Source organism: Lytechinus variegatus, chromosome 11, assembly GCF_018143015.1.
Source record: "Lytechinus variegatus isolate NC3 chromosome 11, Lvar_3.0, whole genome shotgun sequence".
Taxonomy (NCBI): domain Eukaryota; kingdom Metazoa; phylum Echinodermata; class Echinoidea; order Temnopleuroida; family Toxopneustidae; genus Lytechinus; species Lytechinus variegatus.
The window spans coordinates 26,968,711-26,987,854 of record NC_054750.1 but is presented as its reverse complement, the minus strand read 5'-3'; the positions used below and the strand labels follow the sequence as shown (position 1 = coordinate 26,987,854).

Below are 19,144 nucleotides of genomic sequence, written 5' to 3'. Positions count from 1 at the left end.
GATAAGGGATTTATCCGGATCTGGGAGACCCAATATTAAATACACGCAGCTGCGCTGCCGACTGCCTCCCCAGGGGCCGATTGCACGAAAGGGTCTTTCCAAGGACCGTCTTTCGTGTCGCCCATCTTTTATGATACGCTATAAGCGGAGCGTTTTTGAAATTTCTGATAAAGAATAAGATTCGTTAGCTTGCTTTTTAATCAAATTTTATACAATTTCATGATATATCACATCATTTTATAAACAAATATTTTGTTTATTTTAACGGATGAATGAAATATGTTTGCAGATGATTTATTTAAAATGCTTTTCACATGGCGCATCATAAAAGATGGGCGACACGAAAGACGGTCCTTGGAAAGACCCTTTCGTGCAATCGGCCCCAGGCCACCGGCGATAGCTACACTAAGTGGGCGTACGGTAATGACAATATTCACTGCAGAGTCAGTGCAAATTATAGGCATTGTTTTTATGGAAATTAAATCGATCGATGGCCAAAACTCTTGGATAATTTACCTGCTAAAATGACTGAGGTATACATCGAGCATACCTCAAAAGAAAGAGAATGACTCGATGAAACCAAGTTTTAAAATTAGATCATCGCGACGGGTATCGCAGCTTCGCAATGTCAGCCATTGTTACACTGACTGTAGGCTCAAACATGATAGATGGCGCTGTCCGTATTGAGGCCTAAAGTTAGCTAGCAAGACATGTGTTGTTTTTCCCGCGAAGCAAAAAGAGAAACGTGATGAAATGTTTGTGCTGCACCCTGATTTACTGGAAATTATCATTCCTAAAGTTCTTTTGGTGATTTGGGTGAGATATTTTCATGAAAAATATGTTTGGTGTAGGGTGAATGTTGGAAAATATATTTAATCAAAGAGAGTTTACGTATAGGATTGAGTTTAGATTGAAATCTCATTTCCTCACGTACCGGTACAAGATAAAAAAAAAAATCTCGGCAAGTGTGCGTCCGGATAATAGAGAGATCCGGATAAGGGGGCCGGATGAGAGAGGTCGGACTGTAGATTAACACATCCAGTTTGTTTGTGTTTCATATAGTATTTACAATTACATGTAAGTACCTGTATATTTTATACTGCTTCATATCGATAAGGTACAAGTTAATACCAACTTAAATAAGATTATATATGCAGAGTGTATATTAGGAGGGAGGGTGCTAATTGATTAGTAAAAACCTGAAAAACTCTGCCCAAAACACCACACCAAGTTTATTAGATATATAAGTTTGAAAAGAGAGAAAAAAAGATATTAATCATGGTAAATACACAAAAGGAGAGATTCCAATCACAAGTATATTCTTGAAATTATATAGAGAAAGTGATGTTAGTCAAAGATTATATGAAGAACTTTCATTGACAAGAATCCATCCAAAGAAGAGCTGAGGAGATGAGAATATATTATCATACTGAAGAAAATAGAGGGTTTCCATGACAACACCATATTCCTGATGTTAGTAAACAAAATAATGAATGATTGGAAAATAAATGAAGATAGAGGGCGACATTCCAAAGAGATCCGGAAGAAAATTAAAGCAAATAAAAAAATGAGGAACATATACAAACTTTGATCTCTTTCGGCCATGCTTGGAGAAAATGGATGATGTTCGACGAAGGTGTGCTATTGACGCTGATAGCCTACGGTATTTCCGGCTGTTTGAGGGAATGTAATATATGGGACAAGGAAGATTGACATGCAGCTAGTTTAATATCAGTCTGTAAAGTCTTTGGCCAGGGAAATCGGCCCTGGGTGCCGTTTCATAAAGCTGATCGTAAGTTAAGAGCGACTATAAGAACGACTGGTGATCCTTTCTTGTGGTAAATCATATTTACCATTAATTAGAGCGTAAGAATTAAAAAGGTTCACCAGTCGTTCTTATCTTACGAACAGCTTTATGAAACACCCACCTGGTTTTGTTATTTGCTAAATAAATCTACCTATTCTGTGCTATTGCATCTTATGGAACACACTTCATTCAGTAACAAAAAATATTAATGCAAGCAGCTTTGTACCACTTCAGAAAAGCTTATTTATCATTTTTACCTCAAAGTTGCACATACATGTATATCTATTAGATAATAATAGATAATCAGGAGAGGGGAAAATGCTTTTTATCTAGAAAATAAAGAGAACATGTAAACAGAATCCAACCACATAATATCGTAATGTGGATATGGCCACTTTATTTATCAATTTTTTTTTTTAACTTAGGGAAAGATCCTTTGCTCATGCAGCCCCCACTTCGTGGAATAGCCTTCCCGAAGTCAACAAAACTCTGTTGAATCTCTTGAAGGTTTGCTCAAAACCTTTTTATTTTCTTCTTATCTCTCTACGCGCCTTGAGCACTCTGCAGAGTGTATTTGGTACTCCTATTTCAATTCATTTATTTCCACAAATTTAAAATATATACAAAGAAATATACAAATACACTTTTAAAATACTACATAAGGTACATTCATCTTATCATTATCATGAAACTCTTTCGTGAATTTGGGCTAGTAAGGTTTTGATATCTTTTAACACATATTTTGAAAGATTCAATCTAACATTCTACCACTAAAAAGAGACAAGTATTTCATCCAAAAGACCAATGTCGGTCATGGCCTATTAACCTTGACATGGCGAATCAAAGGAGAGGGGCTATGGTCACCAATAGACACCAAGTCACGGTCAATTGTGATCAAGGAAAGGGGGAGACAGAGCGGGGTTCATTCAGGTTACGGCTTTATTTCCCCGTCTTCACCATTTTTCACATTCTTTTTATTAAAAATAAAACAAATCTCCAAGGAAACCCAGAGGTCCCTGTCCTTGGTGTAGGATGACTGGAATTGAATCACGGTCCCACAGGGTGTCAAAGGTCATCGCCTCTCCTATTTCCTCCCATCATGCAGCATTGCGCAGGAAGCGAGGGGTCGAGTGACCGCCGAGGGAGGAAGGAGGTTTCTGTCAGAACGAACACAACAACTTCGAAGTGCCCTAATTTCTTTTGATTTCGTCTTTCTCTGGGATCGGTCTTAAGATGTGGTTTTAATTACCCGACATCACCTGTGTGCGTGATCACACAATGAGAGTTGATGGCAGGCATGGAACAGAGATTGGTGATGACTGGGGTAAAGGGGGGTAAAGTGGGGCACTGAACTGCACCCCTAACTAAAACAAGATGGTAACGAATTGTGATACTCAAAAACTAAAGTCACAATTCATTTTCATTTTAGTTCATCTCTAATAATTTTTCAGCATAAAAATGTCAAAATACATGTACTTTGAGCTGTAAGTCTCACTCAATGCAACCTCAAAAAATAGTAAACTACCCACAATGAAAATACATGACTTGAATGTTAAAAGAACTTTTAGTAGCAGATATTATCTCATGTAAAATGCATGTAAAAGGGTCTCATAAAAATTGGTTGACAGAGTTCTTTTTTTTCTTAAATATCATATATTTAAGCTTTAAATGAGTTTTCTTTTCAAATCTGCCTTTAAGTTGTGACAGAACTATGTTTTATCCTAGTTTACTTCTTCCCTACGGAGTACGCATATTTCCCACAAACATCATCTGGCCAAAATATAATTTTACGTTGTTTATACTGACCATCACAACTGCCTAAAAAGATAAATTTTGCAAACTGACTACGAGAGAGACCCTGGATACCAGACAGAGTTAAGCCCAAACTCTCCCCAATCCCAACGCTAGTTTCCTTGGCATTAGAAAAATTGTGTTGATAGCAAATTAGATTGCCATTTCCTGTCAACTCTGGCCTTTTCTTTTGCACAAACACAGGTTTTTAATTTCCGCTGTCCTAATAAGATTTATCATCACATTTGCGTTTATCTGATTGTAGTAGAGTGTGGGATTGTTTCAGAGAATAAAGATAAAACAGGAATATAGGAGACTATTAAAATCATGTACTAGATTTTTTCATATATATCATACATGTACATCACATACAAGAATATCTATATTACATATTATTTTTTTCCCACTATTCAGAAAAATATTCAAATTATACGGTTTATTCTACTATGAAATGGAATACTTAGGTCATGAAAACAAATATTTATACAATATATTGGTCTATTTATGATATATGTATGTTTGAATGCTGATATTCTGACTGGTGAGAATTTTGATGTCACAATTAACTCTCATAAACATCTCTTAGAGTCATCAAACTTATTATCTTTTTAAATTTGACTGAGAGCTAATAATGTGCACCCTTCAACACTCCATTTTCCACCACCTGAGCCCAGTAACACAAAGCTTAGCAATGATCGTACATCTTTCTACGATTGATTCCATAGACTACAATGTACAATCGATCGTAAAAAATCAAGCATATGATCAATCGCTAACCTTTGTGTTATGAGACCCAGGATGAAATTACTAAAACAATGTTGAATTCCGAGCATGAAAATCACAGAACAGAGCTAAAATTCAGCTTGAATATGACACAGGGAATTTTAAATATACAGAAAGACCTGCCAAATATAAAATTAAATAAAAAATTCAAATTATGTAGATTAAATATCAGGTTTGTAGATCTGGTAATAAGGCTATTAAATGTACATTATCTGCTAATCCTATACATTTGGAGCTTACATGCAGCTATTAGAAATCATATTTGGCATGCTCTAAATTAACACAAAAAAATAATATGTTTATAACATTTTGGTGATTATGGGTAAACTAACAATAATCTAGAACTATGACACTACAAGAAAATAAAATTGTGAATAAAACAGTATTGGATATCATTTAGAGCATCATTTAGGAATCGGCTGGTATATGAATACAGTAGCATTAGGATATTCATAATTTGAAAACTCATTTCTTCCCATGTGAATAGAGCACACACTAGCAAAGGATTGATTGCTAGCCACGCAAAAATATCCTCATAGGTAAAAAAAATTATCTTATAGGTGATAAAATGGTCCTGAATGGGTAGAAGAAAGGAACTTACGTTGCTTTTTCCTTTGGTGTTTTCTCCTTTGGATTGGTTTGTAGTGTGCTATGCTGACACATTATAAACAGAGCCATTGACAGGAACAGAACGTTTCCCTGTAAAGATTTATTTGAATAAAAATTAAATAACAAAGAAAATATATAACAAAAAGATTTATATAGAAGTAAAATACTAAAAAAAAGAATAAAGCATAAATCTAATTTCATATAATATAAGGCAAAAAGGTTTATTTAAATGAAAGTTTAGAAAATATACATATAAAACAAAACTAAAGTTATTCTGCTAAAACCAACAAACATTTCTTGTAGAATCCAACTTTGAGCCTAAATCTCCTGATCATATGAGAATATAGAAGCAAAATTACCATATCCCATGTAAGTCATATTACTCTTAGAATCCTGGTAAATAATCAAAATCTACATTTTAAGGTCTAAAGTACAATATTTTTGTATTACAGTTTATGTTTGATAGGGTTCTTGAGAAGAAAAAGTTGGAGGATAGCTTTAAAAAAATATTTCCATTTGTAAAATACGACTACTAGCACTGGGATTGAAAGCCATACTTAAAATCACTGTTTGGCAAGTAATAGCACAATATGGTCAATATTATCAATATCTTTTAAAACATTTTCTGAGCCTTTTCTGGTGATGTCTTCAAAATAACCGAAGTCACTATATTTTTTGTAGAAATTTGATAATATAGAAAAGGCTAATTGCCCCAGATGTAATTTTTTGGCTAAAGGAAGAGCAATATCAAGTCACCCTTGATTATTTGGATATTTTTTTTTTAGCAATTGAAACTATCATATTGCCCTGTTTGTTGCCGAACAACGAATGAATCAGTAATATGAACTACTAAACCGGTGAAGGTTAATTCATACTCACAAATATAATAAGACAAACTGGTGCAATAAAGGCGTATTGTAAGTTGCTCTCTGCACACATCCAGCAGCTATAAATAAGTCAAATAAATAAAAAGAATGTATTTACTGAAAACTGATCAAACAGTGATTACTGTAATCAACAAAAAATATATCAATCAAACAATAATTAAATCTTTGGTTCTATGCACGTTATATGCGAAGAGCATCATCAATTTGTCACAGAAATGAATGAACATACATACATACATACATTGAATATGAAAATGGCTTTGGTCAAATGAGTTCAATTGTACTAAACTAAAATTCAATGATTTCCCAAAGTAAACTTTACAGCAATGCAATATAAATCTAGGTGTACAAGAAAAGGACATAACTGCCACTAAGTTTTGGTCTCAAAGTAAAATGTAATGCATAAACCGATCTAATAGCTCTGAATGATTTGTCAATGATATGCAAAATACATGTAGAAAGAATGTGAATATGATAATGCACAAAAAGCTTAGAAGATATTAAAGTGATGGGGAGTTATCACAAAACCTCCAATCCAATAGACATTTTATATAGCGCCTTTTCCTTTTGGCTACAAAGCACTGCACACACACACTACTCCATGTTTGGGCTAATAAAACAATAATTCAACTCCTCAATAGTGGAATTTGGGCAGTGAGTGAGTGATCAATAATGTACTTACTAATCTGGAGTTCCATAACTTTCAAAGTCGACAGCTGCAGATATACCAACTATCACCAAAGGTACAACTGAAATTAAGAAAATTCAAGTAAGGAAGAGTAAATTTTACAATATGTTGATATGCATTTTAGGGTGAGAGAAAGAAAATTAGATGTAATTTAATTTCAATATAAACAAAAACTTTTGTTTTCTAAATAAATGATAAATGAATGATAACAGATTACTAATTCAAATTTTACTTTTATCAATAGGAAAATGAGGAAATATACAAATAGATAAGTTTGTTTTGCCAACAACAGAAGTCTGATAAGAACAATGAACCCTAAAGAATAGATTAATTAGTGGTCCAGAGTCCACACAATCTATGCAACTGCTATTACTCAAGCATTTCTTTGGCTTATATAGTTTGCCACTGCATTTGTTTTTCACTACTTTGTCTTATCCTTCAATTGTATCCATGTCTAAATTTTGTTATGACACTGCTATAAATTTGTCACATTACAATGTACTTTAATGTCATACTACGATGATAGTTATGTATTATGAATTTATTTTGACTACACAATAAATGCAGAAACTCCTGCAAAAAATGTGAATATTCAACTTACTATATCCAAACGGATAGTAGTATTTTCGTCTTGAACTCTCGGCTTCAAAGACTTCGACCAGCATGATGTAGAGCTGGATACCTTCTAAGCACATCCAAGCAAACGCCGAGAGGAAGAAGTAATGCAGGAGTATCGCGATCACTGCACAAACCGTCTGCATTGGAAGGGAAAAAAAGGTAGAACAGAGAATCAAAAGAATGTGTTCTTTAATAATAATAGGCATTTATGTAGCGCTATCTATCTAGAAACATTCTATTCCATAGCGCAATGTTATTATTATTACCCAGGCTTTAGCTCGAGCTGCCTTTCAGCGCTCATGCATTCAAGGAATTATATCCTGCTGGGTACCCATTCACCTCACCTGGGTTGAGTGCAGCACAATGTGGATCAATTTCTTGCTGAAGGAAATTATGCCATGGCTGGGACTCGAACCCACAACCCTCTGTTTCAAAGTCAGAAGACTAATCCACTGGGCCACAACGCTCCACGATAAGGACTGATTCTAAATACCGATTATAGACCTTATGCAACTGACTTCATAATGTCATAGCGTCCGCCCTCAGAGGATATAGGACTAAAAGCAAACAGAGATGTTTGAGATGCGCCAGCTGTAAATCACCAGTGGCTTCAGCCTCTAAGATGGCGGCACAATGACGTCAACGCATAAGTTTCTATTATATCAGTATCAAGTGGTCTTTATAATAATCTGACTTTATATAGCGCTTAATAACGACGTGTCTAAGCGCTTCACAGACATATTACCCCGGTCATCGGATTCAATTGGTCATTCCCACACACACAATGTATGCATATCCTCCACTCCCTGGGGAGTATTACAGTCAGTCCCCAGTGAGGCGCAAACAGTACTGGACAAAGTGGTCTTTACAGACAAGTGGCTTTCATTTTAGACCAGGGAATATTAAGAATAAATTTTATTTTAATTTATAGAGTAAATGGTCTCAAGCTCAAGTGTGTATTACTCGATGGAACAATAAAATCTGATGTATACATGATAAGGGGATGCTTTGTGGAAGGGAGTCTTCCTGTACAGGAGATTTATCGTGAAAGATAATATCTAACTTACCTGATTGGCTGTTTGGCTAATACCAGCTACAAAGATGACCTCAGCCATAATTAGCGTGAGGCATAGATTCTTATGGATTGTTGTGCGGTCACTTTGTAGGTTCCTGTAAGAAATATAGAGAATAGATAGATCATATCAAACACCGAAACAAAGTTTATTTCATTGGCAAAATATCATCAGCCTTATCTTCCATAGAAGTTGTGCAATAACACAAATATGGTACAATTGTAGCCAGAAGATGACATCTCTGTGTTGTTCTAGTTTCGAACCGTACTACTGTTACTCAACAATCAATGAAGTCATCCACGTATTCAAAGGAGGTTTCTCTATCAACTTCTCTAATTTTTTTTTTCTTTCAGTACCCTCACACCCTTCCAAAATATGTTTACAAAACATTCTGTAAAATAAGATGATTTATAGGCAAGTAGAATGAAAATTTCCTAGATCTCCTAAAGACAATAATTAACAAAAAAAGGGGTAACATTCTTATGTATCTAGAAGATAATTCATTCAATGATTAGTTAAAATTAAGACCATTTAAAATCCAAATTATCATATCCTTCATAAAATGAAAAGGAAAATAAATTCTTTGATTAAACATCCATTTGAAAATGGTCGTTTATGGAAGATGTTTCAAAGGTTCTTTCTCCTTCTGAAAAACAATTCCCCCTTCCTTGAATCTTCGAGATATGGGGAGCACTTCATGAAAGAATAGTATGTCATTTTTCTATGAAAATTGTTATAAGCTACCAAAATCCTTGAATCTGATTGGCTTAGAGCAATTTAGTCAATGAAAATCACTGACTATTTGATTTGTGAAACAATCCCATGAAACTCACTTGAATATCGAGAATGTGATGAGAGCCAGGATCAGACACGGTATCGAGATGATGAAACCGAAGTAAGTGATGAAAGATAACGCAAAGGCATGACCTCTCTGAAGCTGGTAGAAAGAACACAACAGGTGTTGTTTAGAGTGGGACTACATGACATTCTCATAGAAAGAGTCCACTTGCATGGGTATGAAGTGTTACATAAGAAAATGTCATTTACTTGAATGTTTTATAAAAAAAAGGATGGGTGTACATGTATTTCTGATATCCCAATTAAAAAGTGAATTTTGACAATAGACATATTGTATGCATTAGAAGGTTTATTGAGAGGAAAGATATTAATATAAAACATAGCATTCAACTTAAATTTTGATGATAGAACATGATTGAGAATAATATTTCAGCTAGCAGTACTCCTGTCATTTCTAAAACTTAAAATGAACATCTGCATTACAAAGCATTAACAATCAAACTTTCCAAATGATTTTTGGAATAGAACTTGATTCTACCATTAAACCGAGGTTAAAATAACATCTACCTTTACCAGTAACCTTTCTGATTGCTTCCATATGGACAGTGTTTGCTCTCCGTAGTGCAATTTCGACAGTTCTCGGAATGCTTTTTACACAATACAGACCGAATTGATACATTGAATAAACAGAATTGTTAACATCTATCAAAGGTTTAAATAGGATCACATTCTCTGCAATACATGTCTCATAAAATAAAACTCAGGAATTAAGAATTAGAGTTTATCATTTCACTTACTGGAACACCTCGTTTGACATTCATGATGACTGCAAAGTTGGTCAAATGGTCACACGAACAGACAGTATGCGTATCATTGTTATGGACCATCACACATCCTTTATCTGACCATTCTCCTGTACGGAATTCACCAGATCTAAATGGAAAAAAATACCCCCAAAAAATAAAAAAAAAGTGTTATTTTATCTACATTCAGAACAGTGCCAAATCCAGGTGGGGGCACATTTGGCCAGTGCCCCCCTCCCTCTCGTTTGAGAAACATTTTTTTTTGAAGGGGAACATCGTCATACATACACAAGTGAACATATATATTTTTATTTGCTCATCATACTTTTCCTGTACAAAAATGCACCCCCCTGGCCTTTTGAAAATCTATGATCTGCCCCTGATTCACAACATAGCATTGCAGGATGCACAGTTGGATACCATTAAAACAATGAAGGCACATTAAATGACTTACGACAGAAGATCAAGAAGAACAAGAAGAAATTTTTTTTAAGTTGAATAAGCAGTTCTACAAACACAAGGATTACTGTTTTTTTTTACAGAACTGTTGGAGGAAGAATAAACTCAAAGAGATTTTGAGGGTGGGTTAAGACTCACTTGTTATCAAACTTCCAAAAAGAGCAGACCGGATCAGAAACATTCTCCCCTGTGACAGCATGTTGAAAGGTTAGATTGACAGGCTTGACGAGCGGTGTGGTCTCCCACGGGTCATTGATAGACACCGAAAGAACCCGAGAGTTGACCGTCTGACCAAGATCCTCCCACATCTCTTCAGGCTCTGAGCTGCAGGGACGTCGTGCGACCTGCTTCGCCGGTTTGATCGTCGTTCGTACCGTCGATGTTTCTTCCATGTCGTCCGTGCCCAGGAACTGTCCGATGTTATTGTACGCCAGTAAAACAATTTTGGATTTCCCTGTGTTGACAATCAAAAAGTAAATGTTTACAAGTCGCAACAGAGAAATTGATAAAGGTTTGAAAACTCTTTTCACCAGATTCTGAATAAAAAGAAACTATTAAATCGCTTTCAATTAGTTAACTTGTAGATGAATATACCACACCAATGGTCTTTTCCAATATACAAAGTTCTCTTTGCCACTCTCCATTCAGGAGTAAACTTTTTCTTAGCCGATTGTACACTACATATTCACAGAAAATGTTGAAATCATCTTACTGAATATCTAAATCATCATAAATGGATATTCAAATCACAATAAATGAATATTATATCATTTTTCACATCAATACTTAAAATATACACCCCACACCCCATATGACAAAGAAAAACAATTATTCATACCTTTCATTGGTGTGAATAAAATATTCCAATTACGGTAAAGAAAGACAATTTTATTACAACCATTTTCAGAGTTTTTCTTTGATAGTTTACTCTTGTGCAGATAAATAAACAAATTAGGCATTTTAAATAACTGAAAATTATATTCTTAATTGACTGCTTTTAGAAAGCAGTCAAATATTTTTTTTACCCTTGAATAAACTTTCAATGAACATTTTATATTTAAAACTGAATGAAAATCGATTTACATTTTTTCTGGGAGTTTTTGGTGTTGCTGTGAAGCATTTAAAAATCAACTACTATCAATATAAGTATTTTAGAAGCCCAAAACATCATCATCACTATCATCATCATCATCATCATCATCATTATCATCATCACCATCACCACCATCACCATCATCATCATCATCATCACCATCACCATGATCACCATGATCATCATCACCATCATTATTAATAATAGACAGACATTTCATTTCTTCAGCGAAGTGAAAAGAGTGATGTACCATCTTTATTTCTTCCTTTGATAGCATCCGCAGGGAGAGTGATAGAGTCTGTGATCCCTTTCCAATCATCTGATAAATTGTTTGGATCAGGGAAGATCAGGTCATCGTCGTCATCCTCAGTTCGTACCACCACCTCCATAACTGCAAGAGGAAAAAAGAAAGACATTTGTCACAACAGTCAAAAATTCACTATTCTTGGAATATTGTCCATAACGGTAGTTTTTCATATTAAATCAAATGAAAAAGTAATGAATATCTTCATACGTTTGAAAAAAGGCTTTCAAACTTTACTTACAGAAAGCTTGACCACTGACTGAAAATGTGTTCACTGAACAGGGTCCCGTAACAAAAAGGCTAGCGATTGATTGTATGCTTGATTTTCTTGATTGATTGTACATTGTAGTTAAAGCAATCAATCGTAAAGATATTCTTCTAAGATGATTGCTAAGCTTTGTGTTACGGGCCCCCAGGGCACCGAAACACAAAGATTTACACTTGATCATAGAGCTGAGATTTATAATTGATTGCATTGATCGTTATATGCAATCGATCATACAGATCAGTTGTATAATCATCACTGAATAGGCCCAGGGGCCCCTTGCAGAAAGAGTTGCAATCAATCACAACTCTAAAAAATCATGCGCAACTTGATTTTCAACCAATCAACAGCGCGCATTTGGGACTTGCGATTGATTTTTTGACTTGCGTTTAAACGCAACTCTTTCTGCAACGGACCCCAGGAGTTATTTATTAATGTTGCTTCTTATTATCACAAAAACATATGAAATAATACATCAGGGAATGATTAATTGCTTTACAAATTTGAATAGCATTTTTGGTCATAAGAGAAAAGCTCTCAACCAAGTATTGTACAGTCCTATACAAAAGACTTGATGCATAGCAGTCTTTCAAAAATGTGGAGCAAATTGCGATGTTATACCAGGAAAATTATTCCCTGTACACGAAACATGGGATGAAAGCTTGCAATCAATTTTAATGAACATGATGAAAGCTTTCAGAGCAGTTCAGACTATTCAAGTTACTCATCTGAGAAGATACATGTACAAAGGTGATTAACAAAGAAAGCTGCAGCTCCCGATGATGTATAAGATCTTCATGTGGTTCATCAGAAGGAACTTAAAAAATGTTATCTCCATTCCGCAATCTGCTTTATTACCAACTATATTGGTGAGGCAGGTAGGTTTCCTGTAGCACACTGATTAATCTCAAACCTTGTCCTTTGCAACGAGACAGGGTTGAGGCTTCTCCGAGATGAAGGCAAGGCCAGGCGAGGGCGACAAATTAGCCCTTTCCTGGACGGTCAGAGATGGTGCTCATTTGTGAGAAAGGGGGCAGAGAGAATTGCCCCTATTTCATAGAACCTTCTCTGAATTAGCCCCTACATTACTTTATCCAATTATATATTTAAATGTAAATATAAGTTAGATTTATCCTTAACTTGATCCTTTTTTCCCCTTTTACTTCTGTATTATAGCCCTTCTACAATCGTGTTATTTCTTTCTTATCTACCTCCTCCCCGAACCTCTGATTTCTTTCTTTTAAACCCCTTACCACTCATCTTTTCCCAGCTCTCAGAATCTTTACTTCAAATTTCTTTATTACCAGTCCTTACCATGGCATCTCATCTTTTTCTTATCCATCCTCTCTTTTCCTTCTACCCTATCTCACCAAATACTTTCTCTCTCTCTATTCCTTTATCTCTCTCCTCACATTTCCTGCACAATAAATCTATGGTAAAAGAAAGAAAGAATAATAATAATTGGCATTTATATAGCGCTTTATCAATCTACCACTGTTCAAAGCGGCGTGTTAGGTGCACACTTGCTAAACCAACCATTCCTACCGCTACCCAATTAGCACCTGGGTGAGAGTGGCAAAGTGTGGATTGACGCCTTGCCAAAGGGGGCTAGGCCATGGTGGGATTCGAACAAACGACCCTCTGATTACAAGGCGAGAGTCAGAACCGCTACACCATGGCGCTTCCAATCACAAATTCAAACACACTGCACTCTAGCTCTGTAAAACAGAACTTGCCATGCTAGCCCGGGGGGCCACTTACATTGACGAGTGGATACCATGCGCGACCAAAAAAACACGTAAAAAGGATGTCTTTTTCACGATAGGGCACGTTACGTACGTAACGTGATAAGGGTGTCAAAAACGCAAAAATAATGAAAAAAGGGTATCTATTTCACTAGGAAAATTACGTGTTTAGGGTCGAATTTGCGGGGATGATGAGACAAAATTAATATGTCTTAAAAAGGATGTCCTTTTTGCCCCAACACTACGTGTTTAGAGTCCGATTTGCGCGAGGTCAGTGTAGAAGGTGGGTCGTACTAAATCAAATAAGGTAAAGCCGACGACCGAAGGACCCGTAACAATAAAACATTCCTGTACTTGTTTAGGGGTTCATTTCAGGGAATATTTGCCAAGAGTATCGTTTTGTTTCCAATACTTGTTAAGGGTAGGGTTTCACACGCCAATACTTGTTAAGGGGTGCATTTTCAGAATATGGAAATTACGTGTTTAGGGTGCTTTTCGAGACCCCATGGTCGCGCATGGTATCCATTCGTGAATGGAAGTGGCCCCCCCGGGCATGCTAGTTGTCAAAGTGTTCAATGACCATGCATGTTCAATTTTTCCTTCACTGTCTCCCCATGGCTATAAAGGTCCCCGATACAGGAAATGGACTCCTCCAGACAGCAGTGACACCTGGATTAAGATGTGATGTCCATGGATGCCCAGGTTTCCTGCACAAAATCTGTTACAGGGTAGAATATTAGATACACCCCTCTCATCAATTCTCTCTTATCCCCTCTTCCATCTGGAAAATTAAGACACTTGCAGGTACAATAATAAAGCATTTTCTTTCCTTGATTTAATTCCCTTTTCCTATCTTTATGTGTTTGTGTTTTTTTTTTTGGGGGGGGGGTTTGTGTGTTCTCTTACAATGAATTTTTATGGATGTGATTTTTTTCATCTGGAATTCATGCTCACTTATTTTGTAATTTTATTTATGTCTGGACCCCCTCTATCCCCCCTGAAACAACAGCCATTCAGCTACATGTAGAGAGGGCTATCCAGAATGAAAAAAAAAAACTGAATCTAAAAATCTAAAAAGTACCACATCTATATTGGATGCCATTTTTATATATGTATATATGCCCCGCATATTTTGTTTCACTTTCTCTCGTCTCCCATTTTCTTTCTCCAATCCTTCCCGCAAATCCTAAAAGTCTCTAACAACTCCTAGAGGCTGTTCTCACTACGTTCCTAAAACTAGTTTACTGGAAACTAGTTTAGAGGAAACTAGTTTAACGTGTAGTGAGAACGGTCAAAGCGGTCTTGGAAGCGATCTTCCAAACCAGTTTGGAAAACCACCTTGCCATGCAGTTTTCAAGATCGCTTTGCCTCGTTAAACTGGTTTTAGCGTAAGGACACAACTGTTCTTCGGGAAGCGATCTTCGCACATTTTGAGCGCGCTACTCCACACGACAGGTGTAGAATGCCTTTGCTGCGGTTTCGAATTTCGCGCAAAACGTGTCACCCCACTGAGAGCGTTTCCATTGCAACAAGAGCAAAGTGATCTTCCTAAGTGGTTTCCTGAATAGGTTTCCAGTAAACTAGTTTTAGAAAGCGTAATGAGAACAGCCTCCTAGACAAAGTTGACAGCCAACCACAAAGCACACTCTTTGATAGAGGAGGACAGGTGACCCTTAGAAACTAAAAAAAAACAACCTTGATTTTCTTACATCTCTCTCCAGACCAATACTAAGTCAATTCTCATTTCATAAGATACTTTTCAACACAAAGTAGAAAAACATCATGCGTACAAAGCCGAACTGAATTCAATCAGTGAGACAAATAAGTAACAATTTTTCTCAAGACTTACTTGCCCAAAAGAAATCATGTAATGTAACTGGAGCAGTGCCAATCGATATCCTGACATAGAAATGTACTCCAAATTGCAAGCATTTAAAAATAAATCCAGATCTGCTGTTAATAGTGACCAGCCAAATATAAAATTTAATTTTCACCTTGTGGATTTACAGATCAAACTAAAAGATTTGAATTTAAATCTCTTTTGAGATTTAAAAAATAATCCTTAAGATTAAAAATATATCCAATATTCCCATGGTCACTATTCAAAACCGGTTTGGATTTATTTTAAATCCTTGAAATTTGTAACGAACCTGAATTATTTCATACATCAATCATCTTTAGTTCTGCTTTTTACAGCCCCAGCCAGTAACATAATCATTTCAGTTTAAAAAATTAAATAGGTTTTATCATAATGATAGTATGCAGAGCATCTTGAAGAAACAAAGGTTGATATTAAACAATGTTTAATTTTATGTGCAAATACTTTTCAACAATCACCTGTTGGATTTCGATAAAAAAGAAAACCTTGAAAGAAATTGTTCACTAATGAATTGAGGCAATAATCTATTTCGTCAGGCAAGGCCAGCAGAATACATAAGAATCAATCTCTTAAAGACTTCTATCCTCGGAGTGTCTTGATCAACAATGACAGGTGCCTGCAATGCTCCACCTGGTGAGGGGGAATGTGATATGTAATGTCATGATAGATTAATACGAACCATGTTGAGTTCTTAAGGCAAATTAGCAAGAGTCTAGATTAGTACTACATTTTTTACCAGGAATCCCGCTATACTTTTGACCAAATATGAAGGAAAATTTTGCTACGGGGAAAGAGAGACATGGGAAATGTCTGACAAGTTTTCATGTCTTTAAACAGTAATTAGAATCATAATTATATCATTAGTCTATACCACTAAAGCCCAAATCAATCACATCCATATACCTCAAATTTTCATTAATATTTCACTACTAACAATATACCAATCCTTTCATTCCTTCGCAACTCACTCTAACACACCACATGCAACGAGTATGTTTACAACATAAATAATGAGCTCCAGGCACTTCTATGTAGGGCCACCTGCCATGTGTTATTAAACATGGAATACATTATAGGTCTACAAGAACATGTGTGTCAATAGCTTTCCCTTAAAGGCTAATGGTTACTTGTTCTAAATTACTTTTAATAAACACTATCCCAGCTAAACCTCATTAATGTATACAATCATTTTGATCAGACATCACTTTCTATACCTCTTTTTTTTGGCTGAAAGTCATTTTGTCTAATCTAATGGTCAAATGGTCTAATTCCAATATCGTCTCCTAATTTCCCCATTTGTCTTATTTAAGACAAGTGCATACTACAACCATATCCTAAATTGATATGAAACATAATTGTAAATGGGCATTGGGGTCAGACATTACAAGAATATGGATCATAGATAGGCAATTTCTTCAACCAGAATCAAAGACTTGAGAAGACTGACATTAAGTGTCTTGAAGTTCACCATTACTTGACTTTAATTAAAAACTCATCAACTTTAATGAGGCCACACGATGCGAAGCACAAATTTAACCCTGACTTTGCATCATTGCAGTGATGATCGCGCCATCTTATTGGGCACACTCAATCGCTGTGCATATTAGGTGATTGTTAAACAATTATCTTAACTCTTAAAGGTGTAATTCCTCTTTATCCTGAATCCTTACACACTCTAAATTGGCAATGCAATGAAAACAAATCACTGTTTACAAATGCAAATTCATTAAATCTCATTAAAAATGTCATTTAATCATTCATTCTAACCTGTAGTATATGTTTAAGGTATAAAAATGAATATAAAGTTAATAATCATTGCCAAATTGAAGAGGAGAAGCAGATAGATATTGACCTCATAAAGGCTATGTATAGGCCTTTCTCAGAGATAATACATAATCAACAAAAATATATAACTTTCAGAGTTCAATGTTGGAATTAATCATTTCACTTTGTATTTCACTGTTAAACTAATCTTGAAAAAAAATGACGAAACATTGGCTATTCTTTGCCTTCGCTTCTCCTCACCCCTCTTTACATTTATTCACTGTCACAGTAATTTTGAATTTATTAATGATTACGAGAGTTATAAACTAGGGCAAGATCAGCTGTTCAATAAAACACAACTGTTGCCTATATACCAAAAGGGCAACATTTAAAATGTACATGTCTGTTCTCACAATAACATATATATAATTTATGACATTGGTGTCCACTTATTCATGTATATTTATATCACATCATGCAATATAAGAGGCCATATCTTATTTTGAACAAAGAATGCATTTTAACTTAGTTCTCATTCTGATTTATTTTTGCACTTTTCCAAGTTGGCAAACATTCAAAGAGTTGTTCAGGGTTTGGCTATTAATTCTTAGGGTTAGGCTATTATACCGTAGAGGACCTCAAGATTTTTCATGAATTTGCTGATATTTTGGTCCCCAAAATATGCAAGTAACACCATGAATTAATTTGTGACATATCTAAAATGACAGATTATATGTGCTCAATAAAATGCATGTACATCAGTGGACTTTTATCAAGTTCTGTGATTGAAAATAGAAGTAGTACTGTATTCTATTTCAAAAGTAAATGAGGTTTTCGCAATGTGCACAATTTTGCCTCAACCTAGTTGAATTGTGTTGGAGAGAGGTTAATTTTCATGACAAGCGGATTAGTGTCGTACATATTTGAAACTAGGTGCTCATAAAGGAGGGTGAAGGGAGGCTTAAAAGCTAATTAACTGCAGGTTTCTAAAAATGATGAAGTGTCGAATTCTCTTTTAGTATCTGCTCCCGGTACGATCATGACATGTAAAACTGAAACACGTGGTCGAGCAGCAAGGCTTTTCACTTCCCATGGGTGAAAGTAATGTTTCCATCTTAAAACACCATAAATCCCAAAGAAATGATGAATTTCCGAGGGCTACTCCCATTTGAGAACCCCTGCCCATGAATTAAGGAGTGCTCAATTCCCTTGTTATACAGATGTGTAGTAAAGAACTAGTTGAGTGAAACCAAATTTATGAATGTTGACTTGGCAAACGTCAAAATCATTGTGGTTTTATTTTATCTATCACGGTATTAGTATGTGATTATCTCTTCTCTTCAGAATGACGATTGATATTTTATCTTTCTATCCTTTCTTCCTCCTTCTGTTCCTTCTCTCTCATCCCATCTTATGTTAAGATCAATCAGAATTTGAGATTGATTTTAATCTATTGTAATGCTTTGTGAAACTGGGTCCAGGTAAATAAACTCAAATTTCACATCTAAACCTGGGTGGTGTTTCACAAAGCTGTTCGTAAAGTTACGCACAACTTTACAAACGACTGGAACATATTCTTATACATAGTCGACTACATAGGGATATATCATATAGCACAAGAAAGGGTCACCAGTCGTGCGTAAAGTCATTTGTATCTTACGAACAGCTTTATGAAACAGGTCCCTGACTAATTTGTACCCATTCCCCATTTGCCTCTCTTTGTATGTCTGTATTTTGATCAATCTCTCTGTCTTGTTTCTCTCTCTCTTTCTTCCTTT

The 19,144-nt window shown here is 35.5% G+C and overlaps 1 protein-coding gene across 8 annotated transcripts in view; it reads right to left on the bottom strand.

The window, feature by feature from the left end:
- Positions 1-19,144, bottom strand: part of LOC121424355 (adhesion G protein-coupled receptor L2-like) — a 98,819-nt gene that overhangs the window by 18,017 nt on the left and 61,658 nt on the right. For 6 of the 8 annotated variants that reach the window (XM_041620006.1, XM_041620007.1, XM_041620005.1 and 3 more), the window contains exons 10-19: positions 11,660-11,800; positions 10,455-10,770; positions 9,852-9,987; positions 9,090-9,193; positions 8,251-8,353; positions 7,167-7,320; positions 6,560-6,626; positions 5,870-5,936; positions 4,983-5,080; positions 1,587-1,673 (exon numbers count right to left, since the gene is read on the bottom strand). In XM_041620006.1, the coding sequence (XP_041475940.1) occupies positions 1,587-1,673; positions 4,983-5,080; positions 5,870-5,936; positions 6,560-6,626; positions 7,167-7,320; positions 8,251-8,353; positions 9,090-9,193; positions 9,852-9,987; positions 10,455-10,770; positions 11,660-11,800 (1,273 nt within the window). The remainder of the gene's footprint in view (positions 1-1,586; positions 1,674-4,982; positions 5,081-5,869; positions 5,937-6,559; positions 6,627-7,166; positions 7,321-8,250; positions 8,354-9,089; positions 9,194-9,851; positions 9,988-10,454; positions 10,771-11,659; positions 11,801-19,144) is intronic. The other 2 variants (XM_041620011.1, XM_041620012.1) reach the window with 1 other exon arrangement.